This window comes from Nicotiana tomentosiformis, chromosome 9 (assembly GCF_000390325.3).
Source record: "Nicotiana tomentosiformis chromosome 9, ASM39032v3, whole genome shotgun sequence".
NCBI classification, from domain to species: Eukaryota; Viridiplantae; Streptophyta; class Magnoliopsida; order Solanales; family Solanaceae; genus Nicotiana; species Nicotiana tomentosiformis.
Genome location: NC_090820.1, coordinates 67570961 through 67592514, shown reverse-complemented (window position 1 = coordinate 67592514; position 21554 = coordinate 67570961). Strand labels below are relative to the sequence as shown.

At 40.0% G+C, this 21554-nt stretch overlaps 1 protein-coding gene and 1 long non-coding RNA gene across 2 annotated transcripts; one reads left to right on the top strand and one right to left on the bottom strand.

Annotated features, from left to right (window-relative positions):
• The first annotated feature begins 7176 nt into the window (after positions 1 to 7176).
• On the top strand, positions 7177 to 7740 carry LOC138898922 (uncharacterized). Its single transcript, XM_070185031.1, has one exon. The coding sequence runs from the start codon at positions 7177 to 7179 to the stop codon at positions 7738 to 7740; it is 564 nt and encodes a 187-aa protein (XP_070041132.1).
• A 2681-nt stretch (positions 7741 to 10421) lies between these two features.
• On the bottom strand, positions 10422 to 19490 carry LOC117273225 (uncharacterized). Its single transcript, XR_011411242.1, has 3 exons — positions 19300 to 19490; positions 18591 to 18643; positions 10422 to 10688 (listed from the first exon to the last, which is right to left on the bottom strand). It is a non-coding gene; the product is annotated as an uncharacterized lncRNA (long non-coding RNA).
• Between the last annotated feature and the right edge of the window lie 2064 nt (positions 19491 to 21554).

Sequence of the window (21554 nt, the reverse complement as noted above, 5' to 3'; positions counted from 1 at the left end):
ATCCTCCAGAATATGAACTGTCTGCTCTGACTGCCCGTCGGTCTACGGATGAATGGATGTGCTGAGCTCTACCCGGGTACCAAACTCACCTTGTACTACTCTCCAGAAATGCAAAGTGAACTGAGGGCCTCTATTTGAAATGATGGAAATAGGCACGCCATGCAACCAGACAATCTCTTGAATTTAAATCTGGGCCAACCTCTCTGAAGAGTACGTAGTCACTACCGGAATAAAGTGTCCTGACTTGGTCAGTCTGTTGACAATGACCCAAACGACATCACATTTTCTCAACATTTACGGCAACCCAACTATGAAGTCCAAGTGATGCACTCCTACTTTCACTCCGGTATAACCATCTGCTGAAGTAATCCACCTGGCCTCTAGTGCTCATACTTAACTTGCTGGAAATTTAGTCATCTTATCATATACTCAACTATGCCATTCTTTATCCGCCGACACTAGTAATGCTGCCTCAGGTCACGATACATCTTCGTAGCACCTGCATGAATAGAATACCACAAACTGTGTGCCTTTTCTAGAATCGTCCCCATCAAGTCATCAATATTAGGAATACATATGGGACCTTGGATTCGCAGAACACCTTCATCACCGATAGTAACCTCTTTGGCACCACCCCGTAGAACCGTCTCTCTAAGAACCAACAAGTGCGGATCATTACACTGACGAGCCTTGATCCGCTCAAATAAAGAAGACTGAGTCACAACACATGAAAGAACTCGACTGGGCTCTGAAATATCTAACCTCACAAGTCTGTTAGCTAAGGACTGAATGCCCAAAATGTAACGACTCGGCCGGTCCTTTTGAGTATTTTAGCCTCGTTACCCTATTTATTTCCTCCTCTATGATTAATTGTGGTTATGCAACTTTACGGGGTGGTCGGTTTGGCTTCCGGTGAATTTCGGACTGAATTGGAACACTTAGTCTCAAGGTTGGAAGCTTAAGTTAAAAGAGTTGACCGAAGTTTGACTTTGTGTAGACGAATCTGTAATGGAGTTTTAATGGTTCCAATAGCTTCGTATGGTGACTTTGGACTTAGGCGTATGTCTGGATATTGATTTGGGGGTCCGTAGTTTAGTTTGAGGCTTTTTGGCAAAAGTTGGAAAGTTGAAGGTTTGGAAGGTTGATAGGTTTGACCGAGGGTTGAATTTACTGATATCGATATTGAATTGTGATTTTGGGAGTTGGTATAGGTCCATCGTGTCATTTTGGACTTTCATGCAAAATTTGAGCTAATTCAGAGTTGGGTTGGTATGATTCGGCATTAGTTTTAGAAATTAAATATTCATTGATCCAATAGGCTTGAATTGGGGTGCGATTGGTAGATTTGACGTTGTTTGATGTAATTTTAGGCCTCCAGTAGGTTTGTTATGTGTTTTTGGACTTGATGGTATGTTTGGACGGGGTCCCTGGGCCTTGGGTGTGATTCAGATTGATTTCGGGTTCACTTTGGACTTAGGAAAATTGATGTTGAACAACTGAGTTTCTGGTGCCATCGCACCTGTGGTGCTCTTGCCCGCAGGTGTGGAGCCGCAGGTGTGTCTGGGGATCGCAAAAGCAGAGTTGGACTTGGTTGACTAGATTTGTAAGTGCAGATAGGGGCGCACATATGCGCAACCGCAGTAGCGGGGAAGGCTCCGGAAATGCGGAATTAGTACTTTGGCGAGCGACCGCAGATGCGGTGATTGTTGCACATGAGCGGATGCACAGAAGCTCCCTTGGGTCCGCAGAAGCAGAAGAGCAGGTGTGCCAATTCTTCGCAGAAGCAGAATCTCCTGACCTTTAGTGGAAGCCGCACCTGCAATGGATTTTCCACAGATGCGACAGAGAGGTCGCATGTGCGAAAATCCTGGGCAGAAAAAGGGTGAAATCGAGGGTTTATTTCATTTTCTACATTTTGAGTTAGAGAGCTCGGTTTTTGATGATTTTGGAGGGGATTTTCAAGGATTGGATCGGGGTAAGTATTTTTTACCCGGATTTACTTATTAGAGACTTTTACATTTTATGTCACTTATCTAAATCTATTAACCTAATTAAAATCACATCTTGTTTATTCCAAAAAGAAAAGATTGATCTTCATGTGGAGACTGTGGAAATCACTGCCTTTCAAGATAAGTTTCTTCATGTGGAGACTGTGGAAGGAAAAGTTACCATTGGATGAATTATTATGGTGCACCTGTAGGGATTAGAACAGATGGGAAGGAACTTGTGCAAGTGATAAATGAATGGTGGAGCAAACCTGCTAATACAAGCTTGAAGGCAGTATATCAAGCTATGCCAAGTTTGATTGTTTGTCATTTATGGAAGAAGAGAAATTCTGGAAAGCATGGGAAGAGTGTGCCTATAAATAGATTGATCTTTCAAATCTCTTCCTCAATCTAAATTCCACTAAAGGTGAGAAGACCAGGCTTTAAGGGTGTTACTGCAAACTGGCTAGACTTGCATGAGAAGCTGTCACAACATATTCCTAAATTGAGGTATACTAAGGTGCTGTGGGAATTACCTTCTGTGGGGTGGATAAAATGCAATACTGATGGGGCATATAGAGGTGTCAATGGAGGAGCATCATATGGCTTCTGTATAAGGGATGGAATAAGAGATATTATCTATGCACATGCAGATGCAATTGAGGATGCAACTAATAATGTAGCTGAGGCACATGCCATTCTGGAGGCTCTAATGTACATAACTCAAATGCAATTTCCTCCGTGCATAATTGAAACTGATTCCATACTTATGATGAGAGTGTTAGATGAAGTTTGGGAACCACCTTCGAGCATTGCTAATCAAATGGATGAAATCAAAACACTACTGTCTAAGGTTGCTTTTCAGATATTTTAGGGAAGGTAATAAGTTGGCTGATCATTTAGCTAATTTGACACTGGATCAGTAGAACATTGTACAGGTGCATTCCTTTTGGAAACTGGACACATAAGGGAGAAGGATATTGAATAATGACAAGCTTCAAATACCCTACATAAGGGTAAGAACTGCCAAGCCAAATGCTAAGTGATGATGGAGTTGGAAGATAAGTTGAAGAGTAAGGGGGAGTATCTTGTAGCTAAGAGGAGGAGGAGAATATATCATTGAATAATGAAACAAACTATAGGAGATGGAGATCACATTACACTTCCAACTCAAATCCTTAGGGAGGAGAGAAGGGATTTTTTCTCTAACATGTTTTTGGATTTTGCAGGCACTTTGGAAGGGGCTTGGCTCTATTTGGCCAAACCTACAAGAGTGGTATTAGTATATTTTATACTCATTCCCTATAGTTGCATCCACTACTTAGTCCAACCCAAAAGAACACTCAATAAGGCAAAAAGAAGGCTGCACATTAGCCTTAACATTTGGATCCACATACATGCCCAGGATGATAGAAACGAGGAAGATTATACTATAAAATGCAGAGTCCTTTGCATCTACCACTCCCTGAGGATCACACAAGGTAATACCTGTAGATCACATCAAGTCACAATGAGCAATTACATGCGCAATGACTTTCTACTGCCCAGATCAGATATGACTACCCATGGGACTTCTCAACTTTATGCGGATCATTTTAGCAAATATTTGGAGGAGCTACCAGCTGCAATGGACATATACCACACATGAGGAAGCTACCAACAATAGGATCACAACAAGAAGGAGCAAGAATGAACACGTAACAAGGAGCCAAAGTAGCAACAACACAATTACTGTCTTGACATGGACTTGCATTTTGGAAGGTTTTGAGTGCAATCGGCTTACAAAGCAATCCTTTTCAAGCTTTTATTTCTTTCAAAGAGATCAGTTGGAACTGCCTAATCCTCAAGATAACAAGTGCAAATGCCCACGATCGAAAGCAATGCGAGACAACTATTCAAGAATTTTTTGCGAGTGATGTGCGAATAGGCCTTTTCAAGGATCATAGTTCTTAGTTCTTTTTGTACTATCAAAGGAGTGTTTTACACATGACTTTGATATTAGGCTTCATGTACTTTCTTTTTTTACGCACTTTCATTTTGTGAGACCTCCAGACTCATTGTTGTTTTATTTTGATTATTAATAAAAACACCACTAGGAAACCAACATAGTGGTATATTTGATAAAAAAAATAATAGATTTATTTATAAATATAGCAGGTTTCAAAGTTCATATAATTAATCCCAGATTATTAAAATAAATAGAGACCCATTAATTGAGGGATTTGTTTTGATCTTTATTGACCTATTCTCTTTCCTCTCCCCTCTAATTTGTCGTTTCTTACTACTTTGTTTCCCCCCCTCTCCAAAACCCATATCTGTTTCTCTTTCTCCCTAGTCTCATCTTCTACCTTCATTTTTTAAACCTTACCACCATGGCACTGTAATGACCCGACCGGTTATTTTGAGTTCTAGCATATCGTTCGGTGGTTTGAGGCCTTCAGTAGCTTCACTTTATATTTTATGACTTGTACGTATGGCCAGAATTGAATTTAGGAAAGTTCAGAGTTGATTTGGAGGGAAAATTCTAAATTCGGAAGTTTTAAGTTTGAACCTCAGAATCGAGATTTGAAGGTTCCAATAGGTTCATATGATGATTTCGGACTTGGGTGTATATTCGGATTGAGTATCGAGTGGTCCGGGAGCATTTTGATACATATTATGGAAGGTTGGCATTTTGGAAGTTTAAGAAATAATTAAGTTTGATTTGAAATGAATTTTGGTGTTATCGATGTCCGTTCGAAGTTCCGAGCCTTGTAATAGGTTTGTATCGTGATTCGTGACTTGCACACAAAATCTGGCATCATTCCGAGATGTTTAAGAGTGATTCGGACGCATTCGGCGAAGTTTGAAAGATTAAAGAAAGGTTTCGATCGTCGATTTGAAATTTTGATGTTGTTCGACGTGATTTGATGCTTCGACTAAGTTCGTATTATGATTTGGGATGTGTTGGTATGTTCGGATGGTGTCCCGGGGGCCTCGGGTTTGAAACTGATTGAAATCAGATTTAAATTTGGATTTGAGGAAAACCTGGTAACTGCTGAAATCTGGTGTCATCGCACCTGCGTTGGTTTGGTCACAGGTTGGCCAGCTGGGTGAAGGGCCGCAGGTGCGGAGTTTGGGTGCGCAGATACGCATTTGCAGAAGTGGAGGAGGCACCGCAGATGCGGAATCTGGGCCTTTGATGCTGGACCGCATGATCGGTCAGTGCTCCACAGAAGCGAGACCACATGGGCGGATTTGTGTCTACAGAAGCGGACCTAGATGGGCTTAGTGGGAACTGCACCTGCGATGGGAATTTTTGCAGGTGCGGAGCCGCAGAAGCGGCTACTGTTCCGCATGTGCGAGGCAGCTCTGGGCAGACTTGGTTTTATACGGGATTTTGCCCATTTTCTTTCATTCTCTCTTGGCTTGGGTGATTTTTGGAGAGCTTCAAGGGGAGATTTCCATCAACCATTGCAAGGTAAGTAATTCCCAAATAATGTCAGTGAAATACATAGATTATATGTGGATTTAAACATGGAAAATTGTAGTAATTATGGGATTTTAAGAGAAAACCTAGAAATTGGTATTTTTGGATTTTTACCACGAAATTGAACATGGAATTAGGAATAAATTATATATTTGAGTTCGTAATGTTATGGGTAATGTTTATCTTCGAAATTTTTTAGAATCTGGGCATGTGGGCCCGAGGGTTGATTTTATTGACTTTTCGAGCGGAGTTGGGAGCAGTTATAAATTGTTAAATTGTAAGCATTGGAGTATATTTTGATTGATTTGCACGTTGTTTGACAAGTTTCGGAGCGTTTGAGTACATGGGGTTGGTTGTACTCATACTACACTCTGCACTTCGTGTGCAGATCCAGGTACTTCCGGATACGACGACTACTAGATTTCAGAGTTTTATCTATTCGAGACTATCAAGGTAGCTGTTTGGCCTCCGCAGACCTTGAGTCTCTTCCCTTTCAGTTATTTGTACTGTTCTATATTTTTAGACTATGTTTTTATCATTCAGACTATGTTATTATTTAGATGCTCATGTACTTAGTGACACCGAGTTTTGGGTGTGTATTTGTATCAGTATTTGTGGGATTTTCTATTAAATCTAAATAATAGGTTTTCGAACTTAATGAAATTTGTGGTTTATTGAGGTTGTCTTCTTGCCTAGTATTAATATAGGCGCCATCACGACAAGTGTGATTTTGGGTCGTGACAAGTTGGTATCAGAACCTAGGTTACATATGTCTCACGAGTCATAAGCAGGTTTAGTAGAGTCTTGCGGATCGGTACAGAGACGTCTGTACTTATTTTCGAGAGGCTGTCGAACCCTTAGGAAAATTACACTTTCTTGTATTCTGTCGTGCACATTTGTTGATTCCGAAAACTAAATTTCTGCTATTCTTTTCTCTCATAGATGGTGAGGACACGTACTACCATATCAGACGATCAGCCACCAGTGCCACCAGTTAGGGCCACGAGAGGTCGGGGCTATGGTAAAGGTCAAGGTGTAGCTCGTACAGCAATTGGAGCAGCACCTGTAGAACCACCAGTTGCTCTAGCTCAGGAGTATGTTCCAGATATAGTTGAGCCGGCGGGACCAACTCGGGCACCAGCTATGCCTATTGTGATTCCAGGCCTTCAGGAGGCTTTAGCCTAGATCTTGACTATTTGCACTGGCTTTGCTCAGATGATTTCGGCTCAGGCAGCACCAACCACTTCTCAGGCTGAGGGAGGTATTCATACCCCGATTGCCCGTACTCCAGAGCAGGGACTCCAGATACCGGGGGCACTACCAGTCCAGTCGGTTGTAGCTGCTCATGCCTAGGTGGGTCCTATTATGAATGACGTGGAGTAGAAGAGACTAGAGAGATTTGAGAGACTCTATCCTCCAACTTTAAGTGGAACTGAGTCAGAGGATGCTCAGGATTTCTTGGACAGATGCCAACGGATTCTTTGTACAACAGGTATTTTGGAGTCTAGTGGGGTCTCATTTACTATTTTGCAGCTGACTGGAGCAGCTTTCAGATGGTGGGAGACTTATGAGAGGAGTACACCAGTTGGTGTAGCACCACTTTAATGGCATGAGTTCTCCATATTATTCCTAGAGAAGTTTGTGCCACAGACCTGCAGAGAAGAACTGTGCAGGCAGTTCGAGCATTTATATTAGGAGGACCTATCCGTGACTCAGTATGTGATGCAGTTTTTGGAATTGGCTCGTCATGCAGTTCCCACTGAGAGGGAGAAGATTAGAAGGTTCATTAATGGCCTAAACCATCAGTTACATTTTGTTATGACTGTAGGAAATATAGCAAGTGTAAAATTCGACGAGGTGGTTGACAGTGCTCGACGACTAAAAATGGTCCGTACTCAGGAGCGTGAGGAGAGGGAGGCCAAGATGTCTCGTGGTCCGGGTAATTCCAGTGGTGTTCCTTCTGGGGGACAGTCCTATCACAGCAGGGGTCGACCTTATAGGCCCACTCATATGTCTCGTCCAGCTCGTCGTGGCGCATCAGCTAGCCTTGGTTCATATAATGCTCGATCGAGTCAGTCTTCACTTAGTGCACTTCCAGCTCAAAGTTCATCTCGTGCACCATCAGTTCAGGGTGCATCTGTACCAGGTTCTTCTGATAGTTATTCTGGTTCTCGAGGTCCACCTCAGTACTTTCCGCCATTATTCGAGAAGAGTTGTTTTGAGTGTGGAGACTTGGGTCACATGAAGAGAAATTGTCCCCGCCTTTCGGGAGGTAGAACTCAATAGAGGAGTCAGGTTGTGGCTGCCGCACCGGTTAATTTACTACCCGCCCAGCTAGCACGGGGTGGGGCACAAGCAGCTAGAGGTCGCCCAAGAGGGGGAGGCCGATCAGGTGGCGGTCAGGCCCGATTCTATGCTATTACTGCTAGGCCAGATACCGTTGCTTCAGATGCAGTAATCACAGGTATTGTCTCAGTATGCCACAGGGAAGCTTTTATATTTTTTGACCCTGGTTCCACATATTCATTTGTATCATCATAATTTGCTCGTTATTTGGATATGCCCCATGAGTCCTTAGTTTCATCTGTTCATATATCTGCGCAGATTGGCGATACTATTTTTGTGAATCGTGTGTATCGGTCATGTGTGGTAACGTTTGGGGGATTGGAGACTAGAGTTGATCTTTTATTACTCAGTATGGTTAATTTTGATGTAATCTTGGGTAAGGATTGGTTGTCTCCATGTCATGCTATTCTGGACTATCACGGAAAAACCATGACGTTGGCGATACCGTGATTGCTGAAGGTCGAGTGGAGAGGTTCTCTAGATTATGTTCCCAGCAGGGTAATTTCTTACTTGAAGGCCCAACGGATGGTTGGAAAAGGGGTGTTTGTCATATTTGTCCTTTGTGAGAGATGTTGATGCAGACACTACTACTATTGATTCTATACCGATAATGCGAGACTTTTCGGATGTATTTCTTGTAGACCTACCGGGTACGCCACCCGGCAGGAATATTGATTTCGGTATTGACTTGGTGCCGGACACTCAGCCCATTTCTATTCCTTCGTATCGTATGGCACCAGCTAAATTGAAAGAATTGAAAGAGAAACTTTAGGAACTTCTTGATAAGGGGTTTATTAGGCGTAGTGTGTCACCTTGGGGTGCACCTGTTCTATTTGTGAAAAAGAAAGATGGTACCATGCGTATGTGTATCGACTAAAGGTAGTTGAACAAAGTTATAATCAAGAACAAGTACCTTTTTCCATGTATTGACAATTTATTTGACCAGCTTCAGGGAGCGAGGGTGTTCTCTAAGATTGATTTGAGGTTTGGGTATCATCAGTTGAAGATTCGGGATTCGGATATTCTAAAGACGACATTTAGGACCCGTTATTGTCACTATGAATTTCTCGTGATGTCTTTTGGGTTGACCAATGCCCCAACAACATTTATGCACTTGATGAATGGTGTATTTCAACCGTATCTTGATTTATTTCTTGTAGTATTTATTGATGATATCCTGGTGTACTCACGTAGCCAGGAGGAATGTGCACAACACTTGAGTATTATATTACAGAGGCTGAGTGAGGAGAAACTTTATGCCAAATTCTCTAAGTGTGAGTTCTGGCTTAGTTCGGTGGCATTCTTGGGACACATAGTGTCCGGTGAGGGAATTATCTGAAGAAGATAGAGGTGGCTCAGAGTTGGCCAGACCATCTTTAGCTACTGAGATTCAGAGGTTTCTTAGCTTGGCCAGTTATTATCGCCTCTTTGTGGAGGGCTTCTCATCTATTGAATCACCCTTGGCCAAATTGACCCAGAAGGGTGCTCCATTCAGGTGGTCGGATGAGTCTGAGGAGAGCTTTCAGAAGCTCAAGATTTCCTTGACCACAGCTCCAGTTCTAGTTTTGCCTTCAGATATAGGCTCTTATAAAGTGTATTGCGATGGATCTGGGATCGGTATTGGGTGTGTTTTAATGTAGGAGGGTAGAGTTATTGCTTATGCTTCATGCCAGTTGAAGCCACATGAAAAGAACTACCCTGCTCACGATTTAGAATTGGCATCCATCATTCATGCATTGAAGATTTGGTGGCATTATATCTATGGTGTGTCTTGTGAGGCATTTACAGATCATCAGAGTCTTCAACACTTATTCAAATAGAAGGATCTAAATTTGAGGTAGCGGAGATGGTTGGAGCTGCTAAAGGACTATGATATTATTATTCTGTATCATCCAGGGAAGGCTAATGTGGTGGCCGATGCCTTGAGTAGAAAGGCGGTGAGTATGGGTAGCCTTGCATTTATTCCTATTAGTGAGAGGCCTCTTGCAGTTGATATTTAGGCCTTGGCTAACTAGTTCATGAGATTAGATGTTTCAGAGCCTAGTCAAGTTCTAGCTTGTGTGGTTTCTCGATCTTCCTTATATGACCGCATTAGAGAGTGCCAGTATGATGATCACTATTTGCTTGTCCTGAAGGACACAGTTCAGTATGGCGATACCAAAGATGTTACTATTATAGATGATAGGGTGTTGAGAATGAAGGGTCGGATTTATGTGCCAAATGTAGATGGGCTGCATGAATTGATTCTTGAAGAAGCCCACAGTTCGCGGTATTCCATTCATCCGGGTGCCACAAAGATGTATCAGGACATGAGATAACACTATTGGTGGAGAAGAATGAAGAATGATATAGTGGGGTTTGTAGCTTGATGTTTAATTTGTCAGCAGGTAAAGTACGAACATCAGAGACCGGGCGGATTGCTGCTGTCATGACCCAAATCAGAGGGCCGTGACGGGCACCCGGTGCCTTACTCAACCGAGTACCAACGTAACATATCTTTCTTATCACACCATCATAGGTAAATGGGCCAGAAGGGCCATCATGAAATAACTGGAATAAAACATAAGGGAATACTAGACATATGACTACCCAACATGATATAGAAATTTATACACGTGACATACGGGCCTATAAGGTCGACATGACCATTTGTACACTCAAACCATAGGCTGATAAAGCTATACAAGTATCCATATATATGAAATATGTATACAAGCCTCTAAGAGTACATAAACATCATAAAGGTTGGGACAGGTCCCCAGCATACTAATCAATACATGTCCAAATCATACTGACCAAATAGGCAACTCTGGAGCAAGTGGAGTGCACCAACACCTTCCGCTGAGCTGATAGCCTACTAGAAGGACTGTCAACCTATATATCGGGACCTGTGGGCATGAAACACAACGTCCCCAGGAAAAATGGATGTCAGTACAAATAAAGTACCGAGTATGTAAGGCATGAAATAAACATGGTGTAAAGAACTCAACATGTAAGTATAAATATCTCTGTGAATCGTGAAACATTTATAATGTCATGCATATGCATATAAATGTCATACCATGCATAGGTATATGAGTACATAATATCATCAAGCCTCTGAGGGCATCCCATCATATTATCCCGGCCTCTGTGGGCGAAATCATCAATGTATACCAGCTGATCAGGTGGTGGTGCGTATATAATGTCGTAACCTTTCCCCATATCCCATATACATAAAATATATGCGTATATAACGCCTTCTGGTCATGGGTCTTTGTACATGTATAAATGAATGCAATGCATAATGAAGTAAGTCAATAAGATCTCTGAGATAAACTTTATCAACTTACGTATTTTCTAAGACCCGTGAACATATGATATAATAATAGGACACATGGGGAATCAAGAACATAGGCACTCCTAGTACTTCTATGAATAGAGCCATTTATGAAAGTTGTGTGTTTGCGCATTTCGTTTGTATCATATGGATCATGCCAAAAGTAAAGAAGGGATAGCCTTAACATACCTTTGTCGTTAACCTAACCACACGACGTCGGTTCAGCCCTTTGGTACTTCAATCTACAACAAACAATAAGGGACCATTGTTAAGCTTACGGAAGCTAGAACTCAACACAAAGGAGCGACTAGCTCATCTACAAAATTTTGGACAACACCTCTCCTTATTCTTTTCACTTTCCTCAAATCCACAAACAAGACCAACATGTCCAAAATATCAACAAATATATTACATCAATATCCAACCTTATATCTATCACAATACATCACCAAAACAGTCTACAGAATCTCATACAACAACCAAGTGCTACTTTGCGCTTTTCCATCCCTATAACTTAGCTAGAACTTGAGTACACTTCAATAATTACAACCACAATATACTCAGGTTATACATACTGATTTTTAAGCCACAATACGACATAAAAACGAACTCCTAACAGTCGACAAATTACAACAACTGAAAACTAATTTTCAGATTATTACTTCATCAATTCTTACTCCCACAACTTAGTTAAGGCACCAATAAGATTAAACACAACATGTCCAAGACAATACTCTTATGTGATATCCATATAATAATATGAAACTAATCCAAATAGTCCATAACACCACAATAACTTCAACTCAATTTCCAGCCCCAACTTCACTAGTCCTTCACCAAACATCCTAGCTAGAACTTAGATAAACTCAAATATATGAAGGAGAGGATTTTCTTACCTATATCAGATCTTGTAGGGATGAAACAATGGTAGTATATTTCCCTTGATGGCCATTAGCTTGCTTCACATCAGATCCTTCAAGATTGGAGATTACCCTTTAACTTGAATTGAAAGAAGAAGAAGATTATCAACAACTTCTTGAGAGTTTGGAGTAGGTCAATTTGGGAGAGAATTTCGTGGCTATCTTTATGTTTCTACTACTTGGATATTATGAGGATATGTGACTTGATTCAGCCCCTAAAAGGGCCCTCTTAGCTAACCTACACATGTCCATTTAGGTGGACTAATTTGGTCCTTCCCTTTTAGCAAGTGGGTGACACACCTACTTGTCACCTGCTTGGTTAATTAATAGGTGTCACATGCTGATAATGACTAGGTCAGGAATTCAAACTAGAGTAAGAATTTGAAAAGAAAATACGGAAGCAATAACAATAAGGAATTGAACAACTAGAACTAAAGGGCAGAAAATAAAGGATATGGGAAAATTCAAGGAAAAAATTCCAAGAACTTCCAAGAATGCAAGTTCTATAGCCTTGACAAGATCAAAGCAACAACGTCTTGATTTATTGAATAAATCAAATGCATTTACTTAAAAGCAAATCAAAACAATAGATTCGGATCTTGACCGCTTTACGAGTAACTTAAGATAACAATTAATAACTAGTATTAACCGCCTTCTAGGAATACCACAAAGGAATCAAAGATATCAAAATAGAGAAGTAATCTTACCACCTTGAACAATGAACTAGTAAAGGTTGGAAGATAAATCTCAAAGAACAAGTAACAAAGGTTCAAAAGAACTCTCAAAGTATGATATACTTAATCAATAATGAAGTGTCTAATGAATGAGAAGAACTCCTTATTTATAGGAGTAAAAGTCCTTAAAATTAGGTAGGGGTTGCTAAGGGGTAACAAAAGTCATCAAAATTAGGCAGGGGGCTGCTAAGGGGTAACAAAGTCATCAAAATTAGGTAGGGTGGTTGCTAAGAAATAAGAAAAGTCACAAAATTAGGTAGGGGCGGCTAAATCCCTTTGGGGCAGATTTGGACCTTAAAACTACTAGTTTGTGCCATAGGTTTGGACTCCAATTGGGATCCTTTCCAAACACCCCCTTTTGGACCTCTTTTAAGCTCATTTGGGCTCTTCTGGGTGACCTTTTGCTAGATTTCAAGGGCGAGTTCGGGACCCAATATTCCTCCTCTTGGACTTCAATTTGGGCCACCAAATAATTGTAAAACTTGTACCATTGGGCTTGAGCTCGTCCCCCACAATTAAAAGCTTCTTTATTTGCACTTGAAGTCTAATGGTCTTGTTTTGCAACTCTTTAGCTTGATATCATGTTAAAGGCCATCTTTGAGATTCCAAAGCTTCATCCTTGTCCTTGAATAGAGTTGAGCTTCCTAGGATGCTATCACATGCTACCCTTATTCACTTAGACACGTATCTTACCCTCATTTAATAGCCACGACATGTGTTAAGTAGCTCAAGTTAGTAGGACGGGTAAGCAAGTAGCTCAAACAAGTATCCCGATAAGAAAGCAGCCATATTTTATGTATCGATTATCTCATTTGTTTTTTCCAAGTCTCATTCAACTTAACTTACTTAAGACTTCGATAAACCTTCCTTATCCTTGTAGAGGGATTTTATTCCTTCTGAGCTTACATCAATCGACTTACAACGTACTTTTATGTACAAAAACATGGGGTGTAACATCAATCCCCCCTTTGGAACATTCATCCTCGAATGTTGGCTGATGCGCTTATCAGCTCATAATCCCCAAATACTTACTATCCTTGCCATCAAGGCAACTGTTCTGTGAATAAATCCAAAGGTAAGGGCATTCCCCTCTTTAGGTCTCTTTCTCACACCATGACTTGTGGTCGGAATTCTTCCAATCTCATAAATGTTGCTACCTTCTGTCATGCAGCCTGTGCGAATATGTCCTTGTACGCGTGCTTACACGACTCTTCTCTCCTTTTCCTCCAGCTTTTAGCTAATCTCTAGGCCTCATTTTGCGAGGTGTAGTGACGTTCTTGGTTTGGTACTTTATCGAACTTACGATGATTGCTATATTCTATTTCCTAGATTCAAAACTTTTTTCCATCCATTGTTGATTCACCTTAATGTTGATCTATAATCCACCAATAATAACTTGAAACCTGTTACGTAATACATTGTCACTAGGGCTCACGTCGTATCGAGACATTTGAAGTGATTTTCCTGATCAACTTCAATAAATGTATTTCATAGCATACCATTGTGACTCATCTTATGGGGGTATTTTAATCGCATGCAATTCATGAAATCCCTTTTTTTTAGATCATTACTCAATCAAATGTCTAAATGTCATCCACCTTTCTTTCACAATTACACCCTTATTTTATTACCAAGGCAGCATTCCATCTCTTCTAAATGCTCCTAGACTTAGACTCCTCTGAGTTCACTCATGCTATACTGAGCTTTCTATAACTTACGGAAACCATCAGCTCTCTTGTTTTGATGGGCTTAATCCCGAGAACTTACCTATTCTCACTCGACTTTTCTTATCCTTACTCCCGTCTTACTAAAACCTTGTCTCTCTACCATACTTTAGCTTGTGACCTACACCTCTCTATTTATTCTACTCGCAACCTCCTCTAACTTGCTTGCACCATAGATTTCCTTATGTTATTCTGTAACCTCAAGCGAGATATCACATTGTATCTAACTCTTATTTACTCTCTTAACTAAACCTCTCGGTACCTGGAAACCATAGGCTGGTAGATATGTCACTGACGACACTGCTATCATTTCTTGATAATGAATCTCAGTGCTTCTAGCCCTCTATCTGAAGTACGGACTATTCACAACCTTCTGCATGTGAGTATCTTGTACCTCCTTTACCTTTACCTTACATACCTTAAAATCTCGCATCGTATCTTCCATCTCTTTCATAACCTCCCTTCCACATAGGTATAATTCACATCCACAACTTGAAGCTCTACTATAACACTTGCACCTCTGGTGAATACACAATTCGATGAAAGCTTCATACTGACTTCCTATGAGGCTGGTACTCTTCTAACTGCTTTATCATATAGCCGTTATAGAATATGGATGATGTACGATCTCTCTTATACCTATGATATTAAGAGTGATTCTACAATGGTTTCAATCATGATTTCTATAATTACCTAGGTCCAATAAGCAGACTCCTGATTTACTTAGCTGATGTAACTCTTTAGTTTCCTCTTCTCTTTCAGCCTTTATGTAGGCTTAAGCTATCTTCCGATCTGTGGCTCAGTATATTAGTTATTACTTTAGCCTTTCATGGACGCTATGAAATATCTATGATATACTCTTCTAACAATTCAATCCTTTGTCTATGACCCGGGTTCAATTCTTTCTTTTAACTTATATGGGAGTCTTCTACAACTGTATGAATGTCAACTTATATGCTGCATGGATAATACTCCAAAATCTTAAATGCGTTTATAATGTAACTAACTCTGAGTCATTGATAAAATAATTCCTTTCGTTCCTTCTCATCTTTCTTTAAACGTAAGCAATTACTTTTTCCTGGTCATTCTACTACCTGCTGTATTAATAATTGGCTTATCTTAGTGCCCGCAAATACTAGAATTCTCTATAACTCATATGATCTCACATGTCTTTGGATTTGTTTTTCACTTCCCATTCATTAGCCACGGTAGGTGCCACTTTCTTATGGAGTGCATACAATGTTGTAGTGAGACTATTTTACATGACCATTTCTTCTTCAAGTTACTATGCTTAGGTTGAAGCCTTCTTCCTTATTTCCTCAGCTATTCTTTCATTGTAGTACTTAGGGAGGACCCTCTGACTCTTTGTAAAGTTGTGAGCTTATTACATCGTATACTCGACAAAATTATTTTTGATGTTCTTCCTCGCCTATAATTATCCTTAGTTACTTACCTCCATGCCTTTGTGCTTGTAGGGTTGCTTCTGAACTGATATTTTGACTGTCTTCCCAGTGGCACTCTCTTTTATTTCCGTAACATCAATATGTTACCTTTAACTATCCCAACTCCTATATGAATATTTCTCAAGGATTACAATGTCATAACTGCGGGACTGAATTCACCATACTGGGTTTCACTATGTTTATCTTGCGCGATCTACTGATTTGTCTATATCCTCTTGTCTAGCCATAAATAGGCTCTTCCTAAATCAACTACTAACTACTCATTGGTCCATTCTCATATCTATATTCCGCATAATCTCTCTTGGGATATTTCCTTTGTCTTAACTTACCTCTCGCACTAGCTCCTTTTGTATAAAGTATTCATTCATACTTATTTATCAATAACATCCTGGTCGGGAACCTTTACTGGCCCTCCCTGCCGTCGTGCTTGCGTAATATTCTGGAGTCATAACCTATATGTGGGATTTGAATAAGTGCAATCTCATACCTTTATCATTTTTATCGCATTCTTCCTTTACTATTCCATAGTTCCCTGAATTATATAACTCCTACTTAATACCATATCACACCATCTTTCCCCCTCTCTTCATCTTTGGTGTCTTTTCACATATTCACTGACTCTTACTCGCCTTGTAGTAATCCTTCTATACCAAGGATAACTAAATTTCTTACTCATGAGGGTGACACCTAGTGTAAGTTGCCGGCACACTTAGTCCCTTAAGCTTAACTCTGCTCACAATGCTTGCTTTATGGAAGCGTCTTCTTGAATGAACTTTAAAGGTTATTCTTTTGTTATCCATTCTATTATTTCCAGAACTCTATATCTGAAATTCTCACGATGTCGACTATTATAAAATCCTTTGGAAATGTCTGCTAACGCTAACAATCCATCCACCATTTTGGGTTATTCTAATCCCAGCTAGATCCTGATATCCCATCCTTCTCTTAAATTATATCTGTTAGCTCCCATGGAGAATAACTGAGATGGGTGTTCCAATTGTACATACCTCTGTTACAATTGAAGGTAACTCAAAATGCTTATATTTCTCTGCCTGAATTGTAAATACTGATAATCTTCACCAATTGGGTACCTCGTACCCTTCTTCACCTTGCTTCTTTTACTTGTTGAAACTTGTATCTACCTTCTAATTTTCTTGTTGCTTTAAACCATATGGGTGGATAGATATTCATGCCTTAGGGCTCCTTATCAAGAAGCTTACATATCTTAGTACATACATGATCTACTGAAGACCTCACATTTACTCATCATAAGCTTGATGAAAAATCGAGTTCCTCTGACTCAACTCTTCCACAGCCACAGTCAATCTCTTACCAGCTGTCTTTCTAGATGTATGTATCGTTGTATTACAAATAAAATAGAATTTAGGAGTTTGAATTCTTACAATTGAGCTCTACCACATGATCTAGAGTAAGAAGAAAGAGTGACAATCCCAAATGCTCTGTAGCCTCCTGCTTATAAGTGTGGTGCACAACGCACCCATAAACAAGACTCTACTAGACACGACTTGTAGACTCCCTAGGATAGAACTGCTCCGATACCATTTTTGTCACGACCCAAAACGGAGGGTCGTGATGGGAACCCGGTGCCTTACTCAACCGAGTACCAACATAACATATCTTTCTTATCACACCATTATAGGTAAATGGGCAAGAAGGAACATCATGAAATAACTGGAATAAAACATAAGGGAATATTAGATATAGGACGATCCAACATAATATAGGAATTTATACACATGACATACAGGCTTATAAGGCCGACATGATCATCTGTACACTCAAAACATAGGCCGATAAAGCCATACTAGTATCCATATACATGACATATGTCTACAAGCCTCTAAGAGTACATAAACGTCATAAAGGTCGGGACAAGTCCCCGCCATACCAATCAATACATGTCCAAATCATACTGACCAAATAGGCAACTCTCAAGAAAGTGGAGTGCACCAACACCTTCCACTGAGCTGATAGCCTACTAGGAGGACTATCAACATGTCTATCAGGACCTACGGGCATGAAACGTAGCATCCCCATGCAAAATGGACATCGGTACAAATAAAGTATCGATTATGTAAGGCATGAAAGAAATATGGTGTAAAGAACTCAACATGTAAGTATGAATATCTCTGTGAATCGTGAAACATTTATAATGTCATACCATGCATAGGTATATGAGTACATAACATCATCAAGCCTCTGAAGGCATCCCATCATATCATCTCGGCCTCTGTGGGAGAAATCATCGATGTATACCAGCTGATCAGGTGGTGGTGTGTATATTACGCCATAACCTTTCCACATATCCTATATACATATAAAATACAAATATATAATGCCATCTGGTCATGGGTCAATGTACATGTATAAATGAATGCAATGCATAATGAAGTAAGTCAATAATATCTCTCACATGAACTTTATCAACTTACGTATTTTTCTATGACCCCTGAACAGATGATATAATAATAGGACACATGGGGAGTCAAGAACATAGGCACTCCTAGTACTTCTATGAATAGAGCCATTTATGAAAGTTGTGTGTTTTCTCGTTTCGTTTGTATCATATGGATCATGCCAAAAGTAAAGAAGGGATAGCCTTAACATACCTTTGTCGTTTACCTAACCACACGACGTCGGTTCAGCCCGTTAGTACTTCAATCTACAACAAACAATAAGGGACCACTGTTAATCTTACAGAAGCTAGAACTCAACACAAATGAGCGACTAGCTCATCTATTAAATTTTGGACAGCACCTCCCCTTATTCTTTTCACTTTCCTCAAATCCACAAACAATACCAACATGTACAAAATATAAATAAACATATTACATCAATATCCAACCTTATATCCATTGCAATACATCATCAAAGCAGTCCACACAATCTCATACAACAACCAAGTGCTACTTTGCGCTTTTCCATCCCTATAACTTAGCTAGAACTTGAATACACTTCAATAATAGCAACCACAATATACTCAGGTTATACATACTTCTTTTTAAGCCACAACACGACATAAAAATGAACTCCTAACAGTCAACAAATTACAACAACTGAAAACTGATTTTCAGATTATTACTTCATCAATTCTTACTCCCACAACTTAGTTAAGGCACCAATAAGATTAAACACAACATGTCCAAGACAATACTCTTATGTGAGATCCATATAATAATATGAAACTACTCCAAATTTTCCATAACACCACAACAACTTCAACTCAATTTTCAGCCCCTACTTCACAAGTCCTTCACCAAACATCCTAGCTAGAACTTAGATATACTCAAATACATGAAGGAGGGAGGATTTTCTTACCTAAATCAGATCTTTTAGGGATGAAACAATGGTAGTATATTTCCCTTGATGGCCATTAATTTGCTTCACATTAGATCCTTCAAGATTGGAGATTACCCTTTAACTTGAATTGAAAGAAGAAGAAGATTATCAACAACTTCTTGAGAGTTTGGAGTAGGTCAATTTGGGAGAGAATTTCGTGGATCTCTTTATGTTTCTATTACTTGGATATTATGAGGATATGTGACTTAATTCAGCCCCTAAAAGGGCCCTCTTGGCTAACCTATACATGTCCATTTAGGTAGACTAATTTGGGCCTTCCCTTTTAGCAAGTAGGTGACACACCTACTTGTTACCTGCTTGGTTAATTAATAGGTATTGCATGCTGACCTTATTCACGTAGACACGTATCTTACCCTAATTTAATAGTCACGACATGTGTTAAGTAGCTCAAGCTAGTAGGACGGGTAAGCAAGTAGCTCAAACAAGTATCCCGATAAGCAAGCAGCCATATTTTATGTATCCATTATCTCATTTGTTTTCTTCCAAGTCTCATTCAACTTAACTTACTTAAGACTTCGATAAACCTTCCTTATCCTTGTAGAGGGATTTCATTACTTCTGAGCTTATATCAACCGACTTACGACGTACTTTTATGTATAAAAACATGTGGTGTAACAGCTGCAAAGACTTGAAATTCCGTAGTGGAAATGGGTGCGTATTACCATGGACTTCGTACTTGGACTCCCACAGACCTTGAGGAAGTTTGATGCTGTTTGGGTAATTGTGGATCGGTTAATCAAGTTCGCATATTTTATTCCAGTCGGAACTACTTACGCATTGGAGTGGTTGGCTGAGATTTATATCTGCGAGATTGTTTGCCTACACAGTGTGCCAGTCTCCATCATTTTAGATTGGGGCACGCAGTTTACATCAATGTTTTGGAGAGCAGTGCAGCGAGAATTAGGCACACAGGTTCAATTGAGTACAATATTTCACCCTCATACGGATAGACAGTCCCAACGCACTATTCAAATATTGGAAGATATGCTACGTGCTTGTGTTATAGATTTTAGGGGTTCCTGGGATCAGTTTTTGCCGCTTGCAGAGTTTGCCTATAATAACAGTTACCAATAGAGCATTCAGATGGATCCGTGTGAGGATTTATATGGGAGACGATGTCGGTATCCAGTGAGTTGGTTTGAGTAGGGTGAAGCTAGGCTTTTGGGTACTGATTTATTTCAGGATGCTTTGGAGAAGGTTAAATTGATTCAGGATCGACTTCGCACGACGCAGTCTAGACAGAAGAGTTATGCCAACCGGAAGGTTCGCGATGTTGCTTACATGGTAGGAGAGAAGGTAATACTCCGAGTTTTGCCTATGAATGGTGTTATGAGGTTCAGGAAGAAGGGAAAGTTGATTCCTAGGTATATAAGGCCTTTTGTAATACGTAAGAAGTTTGGAGATGTGGCTAATGAACTTTCATTTCCTCCTAGTCTATCGGGTGTTCATCTAATGTTTCATGTATCTATGCTCCAGATGTATGTCGGAGATCTGTCTCATGTTTTGGATTTCTGTACAACGCAGTTGGATGATAATTTGACTTATGATGTGGAGCCGTGGCCATTTTGGACCTGCAGGTTTGAAAGTTGAGATCAAAGAACATAGCTTCAGTAAAAGTGCAGTGGAGAGGCAAGCCAGTCGGAGAAGCTACTTGGGAGACTGAGTGGGAGATGAGGAGAAAATATCCACACCTATTTGAGGCTCCAGGTATAATTCTAAACCCATTCGAGGACGAACGTTAGTTTAAGAGGGGGAGAATGTAACGACTCGACCGATATTTTTGAGTATTATAGCCCCGTTCCCCCATTTACTTCTTATCTTGTGTTCAATTATAATTATGTGATTTGTCAGGGAATTTTCAGAATGAATTGGAACACTTAGTTCCAAGATTTAAAGCTTAAGTTGAAATAGTTATCCGGATATTGACTTATATGTAAACGACCCCGGAAAAGAGTTTTGATGATTTCAATAGCTTAGTATGGTGATTTTGGACTTAGGAATATGTCCGGAAAATTATTCGGAAGCCCGTAGTTAAATTAGGCTTGAAATGGCTAAAATAGGAAATTGAAAGTTTAGAAGTTTGATCGGGAGTTGAATTTTTGATATCGGGGTCGGAACACGATTCTGGAAATTGGAATAGGTCTGTTATGTCATTTATGACTTGTTTGCAAAATTTGAGGTTAATCAGACTTGATTTGATAGGTTTCGGCATA